The sequence below is a fragment of the Nomascus leucogenys genome, chromosome 2, assembly GCF_006542625.1.
Source record: "Nomascus leucogenys isolate Asia chromosome 2, Asia_NLE_v1, whole genome shotgun sequence".
Lineage (NCBI taxonomy): Eukaryota > Metazoa > Chordata > Mammalia > Primates > Hylobatidae > Nomascus > Nomascus leucogenys.
This window is the reverse complement of record NC_044382.1, coordinates 51,895,137-51,917,770: the sequence shown is the minus strand read 5'-3', so window position 1 is coordinate 51,917,770 and position 22,634 is coordinate 51,895,137. Positions and strand designations below refer to the sequence as shown.

General features: G+C 47.0%; 2 protein-coding genes across 4 annotated transcripts in view; one reads left to right on the top strand and one right to left on the bottom strand.

The window, feature by feature from the left end:
• The window catches only part of SLC7A6 (solute carrier family 7 member 6), a 39,696-nt gene extending 26,604 nt beyond the window's left edge, over positions 1–13,092 (top strand). For all 3 annotated transcript variants that reach the window (XM_004087302.3, XM_030794981.1, XM_030794984.1), the window contains 7 exons: positions 1,343–1,487; positions 2,267–2,390; positions 2,613–2,716; positions 5,975–6,071; positions 7,632–7,781; positions 7,895–8,078; positions 8,503–13,092. In XM_004087302.3, the coding sequence (XP_004087350.2) occupies positions 1,343–1,487; positions 2,267–2,390; positions 2,613–2,716; positions 5,975–6,071; positions 7,632–7,781; positions 7,895–8,078; positions 8,503–8,597 (899 nt within the window). In that variant the 3' untranslated portion in view covers positions 8,598–13,092. The remainder of the gene's footprint in view (positions 1–1,342; positions 1,488–2,266; positions 2,391–2,612; positions 2,717–5,974; positions 6,072–7,631; positions 7,782–7,894; positions 8,079–8,502) is intronic.
• SLC7A6OS (solute carrier family 7 member 6 opposite strand) lies at positions 9,431–22,634 on the bottom strand. The gene is made up of 5 exons (XM_003262923.4): positions 22,387–22,634; positions 21,987–22,265; positions 15,607–15,813; positions 13,653–13,773; positions 9,431–12,679 (listed from the first exon to the last, which is right to left on the bottom strand). Exons 1-5 carry the CDS (start codon positions 22,576–22,578, stop codon positions 12,549–12,551), a joined length of 930 nt encoding a protein of 309 aa, XP_003262971.1. The 5' UTR covers positions 22,579–22,634; the 3' UTR covers positions 9,431–12,548.

Below are 22,634 nucleotides of genomic sequence, written 5' to 3'. Positions count from 1 at the left end.
GCTGAGGCAGATGGATCACCGGAGGTCAGGAGTTTGAGACCAGCCTGGCCAACATGGAGAAACCCTGTCTCTACTAAAAATACAAAAAATTAGCCGGGGGTGGTGGCGGGTGCCTGTAATCCCAGGTACCTGGGAGGCTGATGCAGGAGAATCGCTTGAACTTGGGAGGCAGAGGTTGCAGTAAGCTGAGATCTTGCCATTGCACTCCAGCCTGGACAACAAGAGTGAAACTCCGTCTCAAAAAAAAGAAAAAGAAAAAGAAAAAAAGAATTGCCCTTGTTGATTCTCAGGCTGCTGGTCTAGCCCGTGTACTTATATCAAGTTAGTAGAGCTAGCCATGTGGATGTCCCTGGAGGCTCGGGAGCATCCTGGGGTCAAATTGGGTTTTGAGTAATCCTCCCCTGAAGATCTGTTCCTTAGGGAACCACTGCTGTGTATGAGGATGGACACCCCTGAGGACAGGGGTCTCTATTTTCTCTTCTCTTGCTGCATAGCCAGCTCTTTTTACCATATGAGAGCTGGGTCTAGGCTTTCTTCAGGGTGTGACAATGGGGTTCCTTAGAAGTCTGGGGTCTTGTTAAAGACCCCAGTGTGTCCAGAGGGTCTCTGTCCTGGGTAGCTGGGTGCTGTCCCCTGGGCTTTTGTGTCTGCAGTCTCTGAGGCCTCTGAGGAGAATGACAGGCTGGGCTGGCTCCCCAAAGGGTGGGGGTGGCTCAGGCCTAGTGAAAGATAAGGTCTCAGTTCCTCTATAGCATGTGATCTCCTCCATGCAACCATAGCTACCGCAAGTAGAGCAGCAGAGAGTCCTTCCCATGAGGCTGATAAACCCATTGATCAAACTGTGCAGTAGTCTGGTCCAAGAGAGGTAGTTCACAGGAAGGTCTAATTTTGAATGAAAAATGACTCCTTCATGTGAAACGGGGTTCTTGACATAAATAGGTAGAAGAGCTGGGGCTTGCTGTGAGATCATTTGCAGGAAATGGAAATTCTTTAGGGTTTTGGAAGAAGTATTGCTACATCAGAGGGCAGCCAGGAATGTCTTTGGTTTTTTATTGTCTAGTTTTATTAAAGGAATGTGAGCTTTCCTGAGGAAGTGGGTGGGGTGGTAAAGTGTAGGGAGCTAGTGGTTGTTGATCTTTTGGTGTTAAATTATGTTTTTTTTTCTTTCCCCTACCTTCTTGTTTTTTCTTTCTTGTTCCTCCCCATTCCTCCTTTTTTTCATCTTCCCTTCCTCTTTCCTATTCTCCTTTCGTATCTTTCTCTTACACCTCCCATCTCCTCCTCCTTTCTCCTTTGGCCTGCTCCTTCTCTCTGAACCCCTCACCTGCCTTTGCCCCCACAGGACACTCTGAGCACTTTCAGGACACCTTTGAGGGTTCCTCCTGGGACATGGGAAACCTCTCTCTTGCCCTCTACTCTGCCCTCTTCTCTTACTCAGGTTGGGACACCCTTAATTTTGTAACAGAAGAAATCAAAAACCCAGAAAGGTAAAGGTGGGATCATACTCTCACTCCCCAGTTTGGCTGGAACTCCTGCTGATAGTGGGCGTGGCTGCCCTCATCCTTCTCCTTCTCCCTCCAACTCTCCTCCCCTCTTCTCCCTACTCCCCCTTCTCCAGCTAGGAGGGGCTGAGGGCTAGAATGGGAGTGAGTGAAGGTAGGAAAGCCTTTGGCTCCCTGTCCTCATGTTAGCACTGGAGGATACACAGGGTCCTTCCTAGAGGAGAGGCCCTTCAGTAGGGAGCAGCAGGCCCAGCTGGGGCTAAGGGATTAGGACCTTGCACCTTCAGTGGGGAGCAGCAGGCCCAGCTGGGGCTAAGGGATTAGGACCTTGCACCTTCAGTGGGGAGCAGCAGGCCCAGCTGGGGCAAAGGAATTAGGACCTCGGACTCTGGTGCTGACACTACAGCCCACAGAACCAAAACTTATTCTGGCCAGCTGGGTCCCCAGCCTGGCATCTAGTCCCCAGGACACTGTTCCTTGCACTGTTCCTCTGAGATCACAGATGCAGGAGGATTATGAAACCCAGTAGGACCCATTGGTCCTACTGTGGCAAAGATTCAATATTGATCATGAGCTATCTTCACAGAGAAAGTTGTGTCTTTCTCAATAGAAAGAACCCAGGGTCAAGGGGAAGGTGAGCCTGCCTCAAAGACTTGGAGGCTAGTGAACTGTTAAATGTTAGGAAAATCCCAGTGGAGACTTGGTAAACTTTGTTCCCAAGGAGAGGTTGGTTCTAGGTAGTCCTTTCTCACTTGTCCTGACAGAAATTTGCCCTTGGCCATTGGGATTTCTATGCCAATTGTGACGCTCATCTACATCCTGACCAATGTGGCCTATTACACAGTGCTGAACATTTCAGATGTCCTTAGCAGTGATGCCGTGGCTGTGGTGAGTCTCCTGGGATCCCCATTTGTTCATCATCTCCTGATACTGAGGCACCCTGCACAGCTCAGTCTGTCTTACTGCACCCTCCTCAGCTCTGCAGGATGAGGTCATGAGTCTAGGCCAGAGGGTGGGCTGCTTAGCAGTGATTGCATTTGTTCCGAGATCATAGATGCAGGATTATGAAACCCTGTCTGTTTAAGTGCCTTTTCTGTGCCCTGCCCCCAGACATTTGCTGACCAGACGTTTGGCATGTTCAGCTGGACCATCCCCATTGCTGTTGCCCTGTCCTGCTTTGGGGGCCTCAATGCATCCATCTTTGCTTCATCAAGGTACCGTGTCTCTGTGTCACTGATAATAGACCACAATATTTCATTTCTCTGGGGCTTAGGCATAAGAGTTCCTTTTTTCCCTCCTTCTCATGGGCATATAGGGTGTGTGTGTGTGTGTGTGTGTGTGTGTGTGTGTGTGTGTGTGTGTTTGGTATGTGGGCATGTACTTGCCTTTGTGCAAGTAGCACATTTGTATGCTGGTAGCTCATGTTTCCATCTGAGATGAGGACAGATTGTGTGCTGATAGCTCGTGTTATGTGTTGATAGCTCATATTTATGTGCTGGTAGCTCATGTTTTGTGTGCTAGTAGCTCATGTTTTGTGTGCTGGTAGCTCATGTTTTGTGTGCTGGTAGCTCATGTTTTGTGTGCTGGTAGCTCATGTTTTGTGTGCTAGTAGCTCATGTTTTGTGTGCTGGTAGCTCATGTTTTGTGTGCTGGTAGCTCATGTTTCCATCTGAGATGAGGACAGATTGTATGCTGATAGCTCATGTTATGTGTTGATAGCTCATGTTTATGTGCTGGTAGCTCATGTTTATGTGCTGGTAGCTCATGTTTATGTGCTGGTAGCTCATGTTTCCATCTGAGATGAGGACAGATTGATGAAAGGTATAGGGGAGAAAAGCAACAGCTTGGAGTGGTGACTTGGGCAGGGACCAGATTCTAGGCTCCTTGTGGGTTATGCTGTAGCCCCAGGATTCATTCCTTCAGTAGATGACAACAGCACTTGCTGTGTACCAGGTATTGGTACTATGTACAGAAAGACTTTCCCCCTCACTTCCCAGAAAATGCCAAGGCCATCAGGTCTCCTGATCTCCTCTCTGTGCAGACATCAATAAGCGTGCTGGTCCTTCCTGCTGTTGCAAAGCAAGGAGCAGGTGTGCCTTTCCTGGCAGACTCTGCTACCTGGGCTCAGGGTTCCTGCACTTCCCCTCTTCTTCAGCAGTTTGCTCCATCAGTTGGCCCTTCTCTTTCGTGGGTGCTCACTTGGAGCCAGCTCTCCAATAGCTTCTCTCCTCTCCACTTAGGAGAGTCACAAAATAGCGTTTTGCATCTCTCCTTTTCCCACTTACTGGATGTACTACTTTTCATTTTTAAATTAAATTTTTTTTAGAGATTAGGGTCTCACTATGTTGCCCAGGCTGGTCTCAAACTCCTGGTCTCAAGTGATCCTCCCACCTTAGCCTCCCGAGTAGCTGGGATTAAAGGCGTGCACCACCATGCCTGGCCCTGGATGCACTTGTGAGACAGCAGTCTGGGCTTCAACTTTCATTCATTTTCCCATCTGTTAAGTTTGGCTTCTACTACCTGAAAAATATTCTTATTAAGGCTATCTCTTTCCTAGCCTGTCTTTAGTCCTCAACCTATTGGACCTCTGAAGCAAGTGATGCTGACCACTTTCCAATTTTGAAACAATTCCCATGGCTTCTATGACATAAGATACCTGAGAAGAAAGTTTCTTTCCTGATTTCTCTTCCACTCACCCTATAACTGGTATCCCCAGGGCCGGGGGTATAATAGTCATCCAATAAATATTTGCCATGTGAACACACAGAAGCATGAAAAATAAAAGAGAGTTTTGTCCTGTTCATTCTTTTTACTGGTTTTCACACACCAGTCCATGTATTGTGCCTCCCTGGGGCAACCAAAGAATTAGAGAAGTCAAGGCCTTGTAAAAGAACATAGTGTCTAGCTGGGCGCGGGGCTCATGCCTGTAATCCCAGCACTTTGGGAGGCTGAGGTGAGAAGATCACCTTAGGTCAGGAGTTCGACACCAGCCTGACCAATATGGTGAAACTCTGTCTCTACTAAAAATACAAAAAAAAAAAAAAAAATTAGCTGGGCATGGTGGCATGTGCTTGTAGTCCCAGACACTCGGGAGGGTGAGGCAGGAGAATTGTCTGAACCCAGGAGGCGGAGGTTGCAGTGAGCCCATTGCACTCCAGCATGGGCTACAGAGCGAGACTCCGTCTCAAAAATAAAAAAAGTAGTGTCATCTTCCCTCTGCTCAGCCTAGTTGTGATAGATGGAATTCTTGTCTAGCCTTTCCTTGACACCCTAGCCTCCCCCTGCTCTAGTGTGCCCTCCAGTCTGGTGTCAAATCCCGTCAGGCCCTTACCTTAAAGCCACAGCTGACTGTGTTTATTCAGACTCCACAGTGTGGCCTTGTATGCAGGTCCTTCGCAGCACCCTCTTCTCACATAGCTTGTCCTGGGGCTCTAGGCATTCTACATCAACCTCCAAAGAGGCCACGCTCTTTCCTACCTACACACATTTTGCCTATGCACATGCTCGTTTTCTCCACCTACTGACTTGCTTCTGGAAACTCTTCTTTGCATCTCTTCTCTTGCAAAGCATTTCGGCACAAGCCTCAAGCCTAGCGAGTGAGTGTCGTGTACTCCAAGGTGATGCTGACCATGCTGGGGGGCAGTTCATTTCTGCGCCAGTCTTTTTTTGTTTGTTTTTGAGATGGAGTTTAGCTCTTGTTGCCCAGGCTGGAGTGCAATAGTGCGATCTCGGCTCACTGCAACCTCTGCCTCCCGGATTCAAGTGCTTCTCCTGCCTCAGCCTCCCGAGTAGCTGGGATTACAGGCATGTGCTACCGTGCCTGGCTAGTTTTGTATTTTTAGTAGAGACGGGGTTTCTCCATGTTGGTCAGGCTGGTCTCAAACTCCCGACCTCAGGTGATCCGCCTGCCTCGGCCTCCCAAAGTGCTGGGATTATAGGCATGAGCCACCGCACCTGGCTGCTGTGCCAGTCAGTCTTTTTCCCAGTCGGTAGAGCTCTTTAGGTGTAGAAAGGAAGCCTGGGTTGTCTCTCTGACCCTCAGTCTTGCCTTACATTAGCTCAGGGAACATATATGGAGGGCATGAACAGGAATCTGGCTGCCCTTTAAAACCTATTATGTTAGCTATGAATTTGGCATGCATTGGGTGAGTCTGTTAGTGGGTGACAGCAGGGTGAGGCATCTGTTGGATGTTGGTGAGGTATCTGTGGCTGAGAGAAGAGGGGGTGTCTGGGTGATGGTGGGTGAGGCATCTGGGTAGTGGTGAGGTGCCCGGGGATGAAGAGGGAGGGAAAATCTGTAGGGAAGCGGGGAGCGGGGAGGTTGGACTGGTGATGCGCTAAGGACCTGGGATGCTCCTGGGAGGCTGCATCCTGCTTTCCTTGGGGGCTCTGAGCTGAGTTTGTCCAAGTGAGGAGTGTGGCCATATGGCTGAGTAAAAGGAGTAAAGGATCCTGCATTCTCATCCTTCTAGGCTGTTCTTCGTGGGCTCCCGGGAGGGCCACCTACCGGACCTTCTGTCCATGATCCACATTGAGCGTTTTACACCTATCCCTGCTTTACTGTTCAACGTAAGCTTTGCTGGGACCACGGGGCTCGGGCGGATCTGTGCATTGCTCCTTCTGATTTGTGCTAAGTTGTTAAATAAGAGGGACCCTGAGAAAGGCCTTACTCTAAGATTTGAAAAACAGTTCATTTTTTGTTGTCATTTAGTTATTTTATGGTTTTATTACGTTTAATTTTGGATGAATCTGGAATTTATATTATAGCATAGGATTGAGAAAGGTGGGGATTCACTTAATTTTTTCTCAAATGGCAGCCAGCTATACCAATATCGCTTACTCAACAATCCATTTTTCCACAGTTTTCAAACTTCTATCATAGAAAATTAATAATAGCTAATTTTTTAGGGTCCTTAATATGTGCCAGTTATTATTGTATGCCCCTTAAATGTGCCATCTCAACTAATCCTCCCCATCAGCACCAAGCCTCCTTAGTTTAGCTTTATACTGACTCTCTGAAAACTAAAGAGGGACCAAGGGTACTTCTTTAGTCCCCCCGCCCTTGGAATTTTCCTAGCAATTGTCACATTCGTTTATTTGTCTTGATGAACTTTTCTATCATTTCATCGAAGTAAGAGAAAAATTCTCTTGATATTTTGACAGGGCCAGCATTGAATTTATAAATTTAGGTTATCTGACTATAGGCACATACCACCAGGCCTGGCTAATTAATTTTTTGTAGAGATGAGGTCTCACTATGTTGCCCAGGCTGGTCTTGAGCTCCTGGGCTCCAGTGAGCTGCCACTTCAGTCCCCAAAGTGCTGGGATTATAGGCATGAGCCACCACGCCCAGCCTTCTCTTCTTAATACAGGGTTCTCCCTTGTCTCCGCAGAATGAGCTATTTTGTTTTAAATCCTTTGTTGATAATTTGTAATGAAAAGATTATTGAAGTTTAAACACATTTGACCTTGTCCCAGGACTCTAGGTCCTGATCCTTGTCTTCTAGGATTCTTTTGTTCCAGAGGCTAATGCTGTCATATGTCTGGATGGATCCATTTTGCTAGTTTCCAGGTCCAACACCTGACTTCAGAGGCCTGAAATGCTACAATTTCTCTCTCTGGCTCAAAATTCTTCCATGGGGAGAGAGTTATATTCCATTATTTATTGACATTATTTAGTCCGGATGGGTAGGGATCCATTTTGCTAGTTAGCATTTCTCAGGCCCGAGGACAGTGAGATGGTTCTGAAGGTGTTTCCCCCATTTTATGCCAGGTAGTTGGGACCCAAGTCTAACCCCTCTCTAGGACACCGTGTAATCCATGTTAAGGTTGGTGCACTGAAGTGAGGAGGGCCTCAATGTGTGCCTTTTTCTAAAGTGCTTGCAACAAGGGGGAGGCATTGAGTGGAGGAAGGGCTGCAACAGAAGAGGGAAAGATGCTACCCTGAGGGTTAATGTACCTCAGGGTACATCAAGGAATGGACCTATCTGATGCCAAGGGGTCAATGAAAAGAGCCAGAGGTAATCTGGTGAAGTGGCACCAGATCTAGTACTGACTGCTGGGTGGTGGAGTCTCCTGGGGGCGCAGGTGATGACGATGCTCACCTGTCTCCCCACCCCTTTCCCACAGTGCACCATGGCACTCATCTACCTCATCGTGGAGGATGTTTTCCAGCTTATCAACTACTTCAGCTTCAGCTACTGGTTCTTCGTGGGCCTGTCTGTTGTTGGACAGCTCTACCTCCGCTGGAAGGAGCCCAAGCGGCCCCGGCCTCTCAAGGTCAGCAGCTCTGGGCAGACTAGGAGGGGTGGGCCATCTCCCTAAGGTGGCTTCTTGCCCGTGAGCTGTTCCCTCTTCCCACGTTACTTAATCTCTCACCCCCTCTATTTCAGCTGAGCGTGTTTTTCCCCATTGTGTTCTGCATATGCTCCGTGTTTCTGGTGATAGTGCCCCTCTTCACTGACACCATTAATTCCTTCATTGGCATCGGGATTGCCCTTTCTGGAGTCCCTTTCTACTTCATGGGTGTTTACCTGCCAGAGTCCAGGAGGCCACTGTTTATTCGGAATGTCCTGGGTGAGCTTCTCTGCACCCCATTACTCACTGGTGGCTGTGTGTGCATGCGCATGCAGAGGTCGGGGGTGGCTTACAGCTTCCCCATACTCAGAATTTGCTGGAGGCCATGAGACCTAGCTGTCCACAACTTCCCTTTTGATTTTGACATGATCACTTTAGTTCTAATTTTAGTGTCCTATTTTGGGGCTAAAACATTGCCTCCTGACAACACAAATCACCTGGGAAGATGAGTTGTGCATCAGACTCTGGTTGGGCATGGGACAGAGGATGATAAGGCTTGCTGGGAGACAGGGGCAAAGCCTGATATAGGGTACTCAAGGGGCAGGTGGGAGGGAGCCATAGATGTTACTAGTCAGCCTTGTGTTCAGGTTAGGGCTGTAGCTAGATGTTTACTAAATCCTGTGCTTGCTCTATTTTCATTTAGCTGCTATCACCAGAGGCACCCAGCAGCTTTGCTTTTGTGTCCTGACTGAGCTTGATGTAGCCGAAGAGAAAAAAGATGAGAGGAAAACTGACTAGAGGTCAGAGGTGGCTTTCCGAGGCCTGGAAGGCTGGCCAACCAGGAAAATCCTGATAACAAGACTCTGTGGGCCCACCTCTCCTGAATTAAAGGAGCCTTTTGACCCACATCATATAACGGGGCTCAGGGCCAGTGCTCACTCTTATTGGTAAGCTATAGGAGGAGACTCAGGATCTGGGCCAACCTCAAGGTTGGGGCTTCAGAGGGTGGGGGGAAGATTGGGGAACAGGGGAATGGTCATTTAGTTTTACTCCTGATAGTTAGATGCAGCTCTTACAGATATTTACTTGGTAAAGTGCAGTGGGGAAGAGGGAATGCTAGGTTGATAGGGCTGGTGGCTTCTGAATTTGGTATTTGAACTAGAAGTCCCTATAGAGGGGCTGCTTTATGGGAAGTTTTCCTCTGACCAGGTCCAACACCTGACTTTAAAGGCCTGAAATGCTACCATTTCTTCCTCTGGCTCAAAATTCTTCCCTGGGGAGAGAGTTCCTTATTTATTGATATTTAGTCCAGAACACCAGTTCTAACGAAGCATGCGTGTCTCTTCATCTACAGGATGCAATAGGCTGATTGTATTTAAAATTCAAAGTACCCAAAACTGAGTCCCTTTGGGCTCAGAAATGTCTATGGTATTGGGTCAGACTCTGACGACAGATTTTATGCTGTTTAGCGCAATCTTCTATTGAGTCTTACCTGCAACAATGAACCTTAAAGATTTTTTCCCTCATGTACCTGTTACACTTTAGCATACAGATAGATCGTAGATCACATTACAAGCACTTGGCTCAGGTCCAGCAAGGACAGATGAACAAATTCATGAGTCAGAAGTCTGTTAATACTGCTGTTTTGAAGGATAATCCTTTATTTTACTTGAGACCTTACATCTTTGTTCTAACCGACAGTAAATCTCTGGGTTTCTGTTACGAACTCTAAGGGGGCTGAAACTTCTGAAATTCAGGTAGATCACCTGAATTCTCTCAGCTGTCAATGGCTTGGAGAACATGACTTGGCCCATCTCATGGGCCCAAGTCATCAAATAACCTGTTCCTCTCTGTAAGGGCAGTGTGAGGGACTGCTGTGCAGACCCAAGCAAGCCCACCCTGGTGCTAGGTCATTTCACTTTTCTGAAAACCTCACATCAGGCTGCATCCTCTTCTGTCCCTGGCACCAGGCTTTGTTTACAATTGGAGCCGCCTTGGTGTGGGTCACCAGGACAGTGTACTCCTCTCCTGCCAGCCTCCCCTTCCCCGAGGCGTGGTGGCTGCAGTCTCAGGAAGAGCTTGGTACTTGTGGGGACTTCTGTTTTCTCCCTGTGGAGATCAGTGAAGACTGGGAGGAAAGCTGCTTCAACCTGAGTGAGTCTGGCTCTTCAGCAGTCTGCACAAACGGAAGCAGCTAATTCTGGTGCTCAGGCTGGGCTTACACCCAAGTTAGGCCTGCTCTGGCCTAATGGATCTTACTGTATGAGCAGGACGGCTGCACTGGATTGTACAATTGTTTTGTGATACCCAGACACTATCATCCTGGGCCGAGAAGAACCTGCTAGCTTGACATACCCCATGGACTTCTTATCCTTAGGTTTTGGAATTGGTCAACAGTGAGGCAGTCTCCCTTCCTGACCATTCTTCTCCACCCAGTCACAGATAAGGGAATAACCTTGGCCATATATTTGCTCAATAAAGATTGAAGGAAGCATGGTCACAGTTGCCTTGGGTTCAGAGCATAATGCATATGTGAAACATGGGGTGACATTCCTACTGTCATGGGTCTGGGATTTGTACAGCAAATTCCTGCCCGACGACAGGGTGTCTTGTGCAAAGGCTGACTTGCCTGAACTCTAAGAACATGACTTCTAAGCCAAGCTGGCACCCATCCCAGGGCTCCTCTGGAGCTAATCCTTTAAGCAAAATGTGCTTGCCTTTTGAAGATCCCTGACCCAGGCTTTAGCTTTCTCTACCACATAACCAGCTAATCCCAGGAATTTGCTCCCCTCCCCCAGTGGCTTCTAGGGAAAGCAAGGACCTCACATGCCAGGTGCCCTAGTACTTGCTTAGTGAGCTGTGTCATCCTCCTTTCATTTTTGGATGGTGACAGCATTTTTCCCCTCTGTGCTGGATACAGACTTCTCCCAGGATCCCCTCTTTGGGAGCAAAGCCAAAGGATCCCTACAGCACTCAAGCTTCATGGTGGAATTAATTTCTGCCAGCTCTTTGTTGTCTGTCTCCTTAAATCCTTCTCCTGTTGTGCTTATTATCCCTTTTGCAGTGAGTACAGTTTATTAAGTTGTCAGCCCTTTAATATTGGGGAAACTTAATGAGTATAAATAGCAGGGAGCAAATTGTAACAGCACAGTGTTTTGTTTTTTCACCCAGTTGCCGTGAGTACGAGAATGGCTTTCAATCCTTTGTTTCTAAGCCTACAGACAGAAAGCAAGATGTGTAATATTAGACATACAAGTTGCTGCCTGTTATAACGGTGAATTATACCTTTGTGCATACCTAGGATGTTTGTTGTTTTAATTAGCTGCAATATATATGACCTGTGTACACAGAATTTAATCACTTTGGCAGGTTGAACAACTCCATGTAGATAAGAGCTGGTGTAGGTAAAGGTTTAGAAAATGGACATAAAGTCAAAGAATGATGGCAGGTAGGATAGAGAGATACTTAGGAAATCCTAAAAGAGGCGGCAAGAAGGTATCTCCCTGTGTAACTCACCTTCCCCCATGACAGTGAGTCAGAGACACTCACAGGCTATGAGGGCACACCCCTAGCTGAATGTTCTGTGTTGTTTCCTTAGACCTGTGGTGTCCGCTACAACAGCTACTAGACACGTGCAGCTAATTACATTAAAATGAAATAAAATTAAAAGCTCAGTTTCTCAGTTGCGCTAATCACATTTCAAGTGCTCAGTAGCCACCCGTGTCTACTACTACACAGCGCAGACACAGAACATATTGTCACTGCAGATAGTTCTACTGGACAGTGTTACGCTAGAATAAACACCAAGGCAGTTAAGGCAGCTATGGTTTGGAAAGGCATAGGGACAGAGTTTGCTTAGAAGAGATACAAGCTGTGGTAATAAAATTGATCTTGTTGATAGTACTTTGTTTTTGTGGTGGGTGCTGTGAAGAGTAAACATTACTCAGTGGAAAGCTAAGTTCAGAAGGTACTTTGTTTTTCCTCCCTTGCCTTAAGTCCTTGGTATTTATAATCAATGCTGAAACTTCTATCTCACTACTGCTCCCTGTTTTAGATATTCGGATTTAAAAGGTTTTAAAAGAATCACTTTCTTCCATGTTCAAAGCTAGATTTTACTAAACACATGTATCACATTCATATATATTATTTCTTGGCCCCACTGTCGAAGGAAGTCAGTCAGTAATTTCACAACCGTTATCAGAGTTTGGAAGCACAAATAGCTGTTAACTAAAATCTCCCACTGCTCAGACAGACTACTTTCTGCCTTAATGGCCATTACTATCCAGTCTGTGTTGCTACAAGGGACCCACTGGTACCCCTTGTAGATTCTGTCTATCAAAAGGAACAGGGATTTCCTAGAGGCAGGCAGCCTGGTGGTATGGCAGAGCAGAAGCTTACTGCTAATGAAACGGGAACCTCCCCCTCCCTTGTGGTTTCAGCACAGAATCTGAATGCCAGGAAAAATTCCTGGGCCAAGAAGCTAAAATTAAAGAAACCTTCCTTTTTTCAACATTTTTTTTCTTTCAAACTGTAGGGTCACTTCTGATTGAGACAAAGGGGCCCTACTGTAAGTGGAAAAGACTCCCCTAAGTTTTCACTGTGGTGGGATGGTGCCGCCCGATACGCTTGATATGCTTTTCCTTCCACATGTTAAGCTAGGAAACCTAAGAGGATGTCAGCAGGGCAGTTAACTCTGGACTCAGAGCCCTCAAGGGCATGTGGCAGAACCTCATGGACATCACAAGACCATCAGTCTGAATCCAGGTCGTGGGGGCTGTCATAGCCGAACTCCTTCTGCACATCCAGAGGGTACTTGCTCCATATCCGCTGTCTGCTGCTGCCTCTTTCCTCCTCACTCAGGCTGTTGTAGTCAGCAGAGCCTAGAATGACATCCCGGGAATGGATTCTAAATGTGATTTTCCTAGGCTACTGCAGGAGCCCCTTCTCTTCTCAGAAAGGTCTGTTTTTGTTCCCGATTGTAATGCAAAATGCTTGCTCAATAAATAAAGTAAAGAATATAGAATTTTTTTTTTTTAAAGAAGGAATCACTTTCCTATCATCTAAACCAAGTTCCTTCACACTGGAGTATTTTGTCACTTCTCCCCTCCGTGGAGTATTTTGTCACTTCTCCCCGCTGTATAGGATTTTTTTTGTTGTAAGAGTTGTAGTCATATTGTAAATATTTTTGTACCTTTCTCCTTTTAACGTGTTATTGACAGACCTCCCCAATAGAATATGCAATTGTTTGATTCATTTCTGTGTTATCAGACACCAATAAATTCTTTTTGTTGGGGCTTCTTCTATCTTCTTTAACACAGTTACCACAGGAATTATGTTGTCAGAGCATCTTCTTCCCCCAGGTATTATGTCTGTGTTGCATCTTTCTTAAAACAGTTGTACATGCAGCAGTTTTTTTGAGAAGTTAGATAACTGATTTGTGAAAACGCTGGGCTTATTCCTACTGGCAAACCTCTCTCTTCATTGGTTTCTTGACTGGGGCAGGGGAAGAGACAATGAGCTACATATTTTACATAATCTCAACCACTAAAATTCATGCAGAACCATCTCATCTGGAGAGAAAATGAGGCTCAGTGAGGTAAAGTAACTGCCCAAGAGCCACAGCAAAGTAATGACAACTACAGATTTGAACCCAGGCCTGATGGATTATTACACCCCCCAGGAGGCCCCTGGGAAACACTGGTCTTTGGGTCTCCTACAGCACGGCTCAGTTGCGGCTGAGCTGCTGGTGCTCAATGGCAGAGAAGGAAAGGCAGTTAAGATGCACCTGTCAACTATGCCTGCACCTCAGTCTCAGATCCTACCAGTCCCTCCTGGTCTGGGGCTGCCACCCACCTCTGGAATCCTCATCTCCATCACTGCTCTCCTCCTCTGGGTACTCATTGCGCCAGTTATTCTCACTGTTCTCGTCATCTTCGTCGTCGTAAATGTCCTCTGGTTCTTGATCATCATTCACCTACACATCTCAAGACAAACATGAGTCCAAGTCAAAACCTCTAAGGTTATGCTCTGGGGGAAGTTGTTAGCATACCAGCTTGGAGAGATGTCATGTAAAAGTGCCATGTGAAAAAACTGCAGACTAGGAGTTAGTTTGACTCCATTGCACAAGAGGCTATGAGAGGGAGATAATAGCCACCTTCCACTCAGAGTCCAGCTCCACAATGATAGGACACGCTGAACTCCATGAGAAGGGAACACAGGGAAAAGAGGAGTAATGGCTCTGAGCGATTCCTTCAAATTCCAAAGGTCAAAACCAAAACCCAAGCGTAAGAGGTGCAGAAAGGCAGGAGGAAGGGCCATGCAGTGGTCTAAGGTGGGTACCTGACTGCAAATCTGTCCTAATGCAGGTGCAGGATGCAGTGCTTCTTGCTTACAGTCTGAGCATGACCGTTAGGTGCCACCTTAAGTTTTCTTGTTAATCATTTTAGAATTTTTTTTTTTTTTGAGACCGAGTCTCGCTCTGTTGCCCAGGCTGGAGTGCAGTGGCGCAATCTCGGCTCACTGAAAGCTCCGCCTCCCGGGTTCACGCCATTCTCCTGCCTCACCCTCTCCAAGTAGCTGGGACTACAGGCGCCCGCCACCACGCCCGGCTAATTTTTTTGGTATTTTTAGTAGAGACGGGGTTTCACTGTGGTCTCGATCTCCTGACCTCGTGATCCGCCCGCCTCGGCCTCCCAAAGTGCTGGGATTACAAGCGTGAGCCATGGCGCCCAGCCCATTTTAGAATTTAAGAATAGGCTGGGCGCGGTGGCTCATGCCTGTAATCCCAGCACTTTGGGAGGCCGAGGTGGGCGGATCACTTGAGGTCAGAAGTTTGAGACCAGCCTGGGCAACATGGTAAAATCCTTTCTCTACTAAAAATACAAAAATTAGCTGGGCGTGGTGGTACGCACCTGTAGTCCCAGCTACTTGGGAGGCTGAGGCAAGAGAATCACTTGAACCCAGGAGACGGAGGTTGCAATGAGCCAAGATTGCACCACTGCACTCCAGCCTGGGTGACAGAGTGAGACTCCATCTCAAAAAAAAAAAAAAAAAAAAAAAAGATAATGGTGTCAGCTAGGTGTGGTGGCTCACACCTGTAATCCCAGCACTTTGGGAGGCCAAGGTGGGAAGATCACTTGAGCCCAGGAGTTCAAGACCATAAGACCAGCCTGGACAACATAGTGGGACCCTGCCTCTACAAAAAAATCAACAAAAATTGGGCATCATGGTGCATGCCTGTACTCCTGGCTGGCTGCTTGGGAGGCTGAGATGGGAGGATCACTTGAGCCTGGGAGATAGAGGCTGCAGTGAGCTCAGATAGCACCACTGCACTGCAGCCTGGGTGACAGCGTGAGACCTTGCCTCAAAAAAGAAGAAAAAAAAAAAAGAATGTCAGGACGTTAGCTTTCTTCATTCGAGGTTTCTCTACTTCTAAGGTACGAATTAAAAAATAGGTTTTGTTGTCACTCATGTTAAGAATTTCTGGTTTTATTGTCTTTATCTTATCATAAGCCCCATATACATATTTCCCCCCTAAGAATGGATAGCTATAAACAATAAAGGTGATGTTGCAAACCTTGTAAAATATTCATTAATGTAAAATTATCAATCTAAGATGATCTTTCCCAAAATTCCCTGTACTATAAAGTCAGGTTCCTAAAAGGCACTTAGAATAAATTCTTCCTTTTAAGGAGGGAAAGAACTAAGGACAGTGTTGTTCAGGAGTGGAGCCCAGGGAAGCAAAGCATTCTGATTAGATAAAGAGCTTAGGATGCCTCATGCCCTGTCTCCTCATGGGCCCCCTTACCAGCTCCCATTCTTGGCTGTAGGGCTGTACGGAGAGGATGTTCTCAATCCAGCCTGGAGTGGCCGTCTCCAAGTAGTAAATGTCATACACATAGTCATCGTGTTTTTGTTCTTCCTGGTGCCTGACTCCTGGTCCATCCTCAGATACAGTCAATCGCTCACGGATCAACTCTACAGAATTGCAGAGGATCACATCTGGGTCAGATGTCTGTAAAGGAACCACAGATTACAGACATATGCATGACCCAAAACACGATATTCCATGAAGAAGAACCTATGAGTTGGGTGAAGGAAGGCTCCCTACAGCGTTTTTTTTTTTTTTTTTTTGAGACGGACTCTCACTGTTGCCCAGGCTGGAGTGCAGTGGCGTGATCTTGGCTCACCGCAACCTCCGCCTCCCAGGTTCAAGTGTTTCTCCTGCCTCAGCCTCCCAAGTAGAGCTGGGACTACAGGTGCGTGCCACTACGCCTGGCTAATTTTTTGTATTCTTAGTAGAGATGGGGTTTCACTGTGTTAGCCAGGATGGTTTTGATCTCCTGACCTCAAGTAATCTGCCCGCCCTGGCCTCCCAAAGTGCTGGGATTACAGGCGTGAGCCACCTTGCCCAGCTACAGTTCCATAGTGTCGTGGTCAAGATTCTTATCCCCATGAATTCCTAGTCTTTTAATTAATTATTACATTAAAAAATCAAGAATCTCTGTAAAATTACTGTGTAGTTCTTATTTTAAGATAGAAACGTACAAGATAGCCCCCTGCTCTTTTGTGCTCGGCTCTCACACCTATAATCCCAACGCTTTGGGAAGCCAAGGTGGACAGGTAGCTTGAGCCCAGAAGCTCAAGACCAGCCTGGGCAACATGGCAAAACCCCCCGTCTCTACAAAGAAATATAAAAATTAGCTGGGTGTGGTGGTGTGCACCTGTAGTCCCAGGTACTCAGGAGGTTGAAGCTGCAGTGAGCCATGATCATGCCACTGTACTCCATCCTGGGTGACAGAATAAGACCTGTCTCAAAACAATGAAAGAAAAAAAAATATGGGAAGACTGGCCCAAGGAGAGGGGAAAGACAGAAGACCTGGCCAGTCTTGACCCCAAGCTCTGAGTCAGACCTGCTTCTATAGGTCTTCTGAGATCCTTTGGTATTATGCAATGTTCTCTCTTTGGGGATCAGTAGGCCCACCTTAGCACCCCTATGGCTGAACCTGAAATGAGTCTCTATTTTGTGTGGCCTCCTATAGAAGCCAACAGGTGTTCCTGGTGACCTCTACCATTGCCCATCATTTGGCTTGCCATATATTGACATCCTCCTTTTAACCACAAATTGGGAATGGGCTCACCTATAGTCTTTCTACTGGAAAGAACAGTTTGAAATGCAATGTCCCAGAACAGAAATGGCCCAGGTAAGATGTGCTCCAGTGCTGACAGGCTGTATTATCCAGGGGCCTGGTGGCATGGGTCAGTTTGTTAACCACAGGGACATGCTGCAGATGGCTCCTCTTGATAGGTTCATCACAGGACACTGCATAGCTCCAAGCAGACACCACGCAGGAAAATGGTGAAGATCCCATGGCCAAGGCAGACAAGGGGAGACCAATGCTATAATTTACAGACTAAGGAATTCTTCCTTGCTCCAAAGTCAAAAAGAAGCTAGAGATGCCAGTTTTTCTGCAGGCTCTTGAGCAAACTTAAAGCTACCTATGACGAAAGTTCTGGCTCCAACCCACAAGTCCCTCCACTCAGTCAAATTATGCAGCCATTAAAATATAAGATTGCTGGCACAGTGGCTCATGCCTGTAATCACAGCACTTTGGGAAGCCAAGGTGGGAGGAATGTTTGAGCCCAGGAGTTTGAGACCAGCCTGGGCAACATGGCAAAACCCAGTCTCCACAAAAAATACAAAAATTAGCTGGGTGTGGTGGCGCAGGCCTGTGGCTCCAGCTACTTGAGAGCCTGAGGCAGGAGGATCACATGAGCCCAGGAGGTGGAGGCCGCACCGAGCTGTGATCATGCCACTGCACTCCAGCCTGGGCAACAGAGTGAGATGCTGTCTCAAAAAAAGGTATAAGACTAGCAATACAGAAAAATGACAGATACAGAATTTTGTACTCAGAAGGAAGTAAACCAGTTCTATTCTACCTACTTTTGGGTTGGTGGTAAAATGGGAGATTTTCCTCCTTTGCTATATTTTTTCAAATTTCCTATAATGAGCATAAATTATTTTTTTTTCTTTTTTGAGATGGAGTTTTGCTCTTGTCACCCAGGCTTGAGTGCAATGGCGCGATCTCGGCTCACTGCAACCTCTGCGTCCCGGGTTCAAGCGATTCTCCTGCCTCAGCCTCCTGAGTAGCTGGGATTACAGGTGCGCACCACCATGCCTGGCCAATTTTTGTATTTTTAGTAGAGACGGGGTTTCACTACGTTGGTCAGGCTGGTCTCGAACTCCTGACCTCATGATCTGCCCACCTTGGCCTCCCAAAGTGCTGGCAACACAGGCACGAGCCACTGCGCCCGGCCTATTACTGCTTAAAGAGGCGGTTTTCATTATGTTGCCCAAACTGGCCTTGAACTCCTAGCCTTAGGTGATCTTTCTGTTTCAACCTCCTGAGTAGCTGGGACTAAAGGTGTGCACCACTCCTCCTAGCTAGAAGAAAAATAATTATTATTATTTCTGTAGAGATGGAGTCTTGCTATGTTGCTCAGGATGGTCTTGAACTTCAGGCCTCAAGCAATCCTCCTGCCTTGGCCTCCCAAAGTGCTAGGATTATAGGAGTAACCCACCGTACCCTTGCTGAAAATTATTTTAAAGTCTATGTCCACGTGTATTCATTCATTCACTTGGAATCAGGGCCTTGCTCTGTCGCCCAGGCTGGAGGGCAGCAGTATGATCATGGCTCACTGCAGTCTTGAACTCCTGGGCTCAAGTGCTCCTTTCTTGGCCTCCCAAAGTGTTGGGACTACAGGTGTGAACCACTGAGCCCAGCCTATATTTTCAGTTTCACTACACACAGCATTTTGTACTGTTAAACATATATATTTTCCCCTACAATCAGTCTTCACGGTTATCAGTTCTAAGGGTCCAGACAGTTGTATGTGTCAACCTCTTGGATATAATTTTTAACCTCCATGTATAGTGTTGCAATGAATGTGCCATTTCCTGCATTTGAAAATGGAGATGAAAGTGTCTAACTCATAAGGTTTTTGTGAGGATTAAATGAGTTAAATTAAAAGAAAATATAACAAGTACCTAGCACGCTATTTGACATAATTACTTAATCAATCAACAGTAGCATTTGTTAATATCATAGCTTAGCTTAGCTGTTTGCTTCTGCTGAATTATCTCCCTAGGATAAATCTTGGAGGTGAGACTACTAGTTAAAAGGAACTGAAGTCCTTTAATTTTTAAATTTCCTATTAAATTTATCTAATAGGAATTTCTTTGCTTAAAATGTAAATTATGTCAATTTAAGGAGAAATTCATTGTAACATAACATAGAAATACTCTCACTTTTAAATTTCCTTAGAAATTTTTAATTTTAAAATTTTCCTAGATTATGCATGGCTTTAGATCCAAACAATAATAAATTTACATATGTAAAATATGGCTCCCATGCCATGCTGTTTTCCAAAAGGCTTGTTTACATATGTAAAATATGGCTCCCATGCCATGCTGTTTTCCAAAAGGCTTGCATCAATTTTATTCCTACAATTGTGTATGCTTTTAATCATTGCCTTGCCAGCACTGCTATCAACTACTTTTTTCCTGCTAGTCTAGTATGCATAAAACCTCAAGCATGCTTTAAGCTTAAATTAATTTTTCCCCTATAATTACTCTGCGCAAACATTTTTGGTATGTTTGGAGTCGGTATTGCTTTACTGGAAAAATCTCTGTTCATATCCGTCATCAGTTTATCTCCTAGTTTTCTTTATAAAATTAAATTAGCTATTTACTCTTGTTTTCTGAGATAGAGTTTTGCTCTTCTCGCCCAGGCTGGAGTGCAGTGGTGCAATCTTGGCTCACTGCAACCTCTGCCTCCTGTATTCAGGTGATTGTCCTGCCTCAACCTCCCGAGTAGACGGGATTACAGGCGCCCGCCACCACGCCCGGCTAATTTTTGTATTTTTAGTAGAAATGGGGTTTCGCCATGTTGGCCAGGCTGCTCTTGAACTCCTGACCTCAAGTGATCCACCTGCCTTGGCCTCCCAAAGTGCTGGGATTACAGGCATGGGCCACTGTGCCCAGCCTAGTGAACTATTTACTTGATTCAATTCCACTGAGCATTGGTTTACTTTACACATTTTATAAGTCATGCATTAGTCTGGAATGTTTTGGTGAAAGATGTGGCTACGGACATCATACACAAATTGCTATCCAGTTACACTAGCACCAGCTGGGCATGGTGGCTCACGCCTGTAATCCCAGCACTTTGGGAGGCCGATGCGGGTGGATCACCTGAGGTCAGGAGTTGAAGACCAGCCTGGCCAACATGGCGAAACCCCGTCTCTACTAAAAATACAAAATTAGCCGGGCGTGGTGGCTCATGCCTGTAATCGCAGCTACTCACGAGGCTGAGGCATGAGAACTGCTTGAATCCAGGAGGCGGAGGCTGCAGTGAGCCGAGATCGTGCCACTGCACTACAGCCTGGGCGACAAGGGCCAGACTCCATCTCAAACAAAACAAAAACAACAATAAACAATTACACTAGTACCATTTGCTTGTTGCTTGTGGATTCATTTTGAATTATGATTTTTTTAAGTTTCAAAAGTGATTAAAATGAGTTCTATGAAAAAGTTTATCAAGAGAGGGCATATTGGCTAGGCGCAGCGGCTCATGCCTGTTATCCCAGCACTTTGGGAGGTTGAGGCGAGCGGATCACTTGAGGCCAGGAGTTCGAAACCAGACTGGCCAACATAGCGAAACCCTGTCTCTACTAAAAATACAAAAATTAGCTGGGTGTGGTGGCTCACGCTTGTAATCCCAGCTATTTGGGAGGCTGAGGCAGGAGAATCGCTTGAACCCAGGAGTCGGAGGTTGCAGTGAGCCAGCATCACGCCAATGCGCTCTAGCCTGGGCCACAGAGTGAGACTCTGACTCAAAAAAAAAAAAAAAAAGAGAGGGCACACCTTATGTTGAGAATTTTCTGTTTTTTTAAGAGACAGTATCTTGCTCTGTTGCTCAAACCAGAGGGCAGTGACTTGATCACAGCTCACTACAATCTCTAATTCCTGAATTTAAGTGATCCTCCTGCCCCAGTCTCCCCAGTGGCTAGGATTACAAGCGCATGCCACAATGCCCAGCTAATCTCCTTTTCCTTTTTGTAGTGACAAGGTCTTGCTTTGTTGCCTAGGCTGGCCTCAAGCGACCCTCCTGCCTCAGCCTCCCAAAGCGCTGGGATTACAAGGAGAATTTTATTTTTTTTGAGACAGGGTCTCACTCTGTCACCTAGGCTGAAATGCTACTGCCGTACAATCATGGCTCACTGTAGCCTTGACCTCCCCAGGCTCAGGTGATCCTCCCGCCTGGGCCTCCCTACGTGCTAGGATTAGGCATCAGCTACTGTGCCCAGCCTCAAGGAGAATTTTCCATTTCTGTAGTTTTGCTGCATGTAGTAGACTTTTTTTTGGAAGTGAGTGCAACTGAATTTAGCAAATGTAATATAAAGAAAAGCACTGGATTAAATGTGAGAAGACTTGCATTCTAGACCTAAATCTACCTCAAACTTGATATGCTACCCAGGACTATTCCTTTAACATCTCTTTGATCAATTTTCCTACCTGCTCTATCTCTACTTTGCTCCAGTGATCCCCATCTCAGTCAGGGTGAAAGGCAATGTCCTTACAAGTACCTAGAAGGTCTAGCAGGCATCCTCCCCTCAAATTCCTTACTGCTCTCCTCTAGCTCACCGGGCTCCAGGCACCTTGCAAGGGGCAGAGAAACGGCTTCAGGGCCTCTTTACTTTCAGGTTCTCTGCCTAGAAGTCCTCTCGATACGTAGAATGCCCTGCCATTCACCTTCTGCAAGTCTTCACTCAAATGTCATTTTCTCAGTGACACTCTCACTGAAGTGGCACCACTCTTCCTGCTTTGGCTCCCCGCCTCCTTACATTCCTTATCATCATCTGACACTGAATTCACTTGTTTACTGTTTCTGTCTACCTGCATGTTAGGTCCTCACTGCTGTATCCACAGAAACTAAAAAAAAAAAAATACCTGGCATATAGTAGGCACGCAGTAAACACATGTTGGATGAATAACCAAATCTGTAAAATGAGGCCGTCACGCCGGATGGATCATCCATCCCCCTGAGACGAAACTGTGCTGCGACTGGGCCCAGTCTTCTGGCATTACCTGAGAAGCCCAGCGACCACCTTCAGGAGCATACTCACTTTGCAGGAGCCTGCAGCGGCGGCTTCAGGTTCTCCCTCCTCGTGGACAAGGTCTAACAACTGAAAGCCCGAGTCCCCGGCGGCTTCTGGGTTCCCCGGCGTGTACTCGGACTCCTGGCCGCTCGAGGTGGTCCCCAAGGATCGGCGGCTGGAAACCACCCGGTAGCGGCCCTCCTGCCGGATCTCCCGAGCCGAGGCGCGGAGATTGCGGCGGACACGCTGCTGGCTGTCCCGTGACGGATGCAGAACTTCCCGCAGGAGAGGCTGGACTGGTTCCTCCTAGGGGGCAACAGGGGACGGAGGCGATCGTAAGCAGGAGTTCGCGAGCGGCTCAGGGATCGGGTTTCGTACCGGCTGCACCCGAAGATGCCCTCCACACCAGCTGCACCACGCCCAATACCTGGGAGCACACAGTGGCCACCAAGTGGAAGACATTATTCTCCGCCGCTCTCTCCAAACCCTCCGACGTCTTCTGTGCCGCTGACTCGACCGCGTCGCTCCGGAGGCGTTTACAAGCGAGCACAAGAGCCTCGGCAGGCTCCTCACTGCGCTTCCGCTTCACCCGCAGCACAGCGGTCCTGGCGGCCTCCATGGTGGCTGCCACTGAGCACTGTGGGAGCGCGCGGGGTGTGACGGGATAGCCTTCCA

Excerpts from the sequence above, each read along its gene's own strand:
- SLC7A6OS (XM_003262923.4), bottom strand. The coding sequence starts at position 22,578 with ATGGAGGCCGCCAGGACCGCTGTGCTGCGGGTGAAGCGGAAGCGCAGT. Across the intron at positions 15,814-21,986 it reads CCGCTGCAGGCTCCTGCAAA|ACATCTGACCCAGATGTGAT; the intron begins GTGAGTATGCTC and ends GTTCCTTTACAG. Across the intron at positions 13,774-15,606 it reads ACAGCCAAGAATGGGAGCTG|GTGAATGATGATCAAGAACC; the intron begins GTAAGGGGGCCC and ends TGAGATGTGTAG.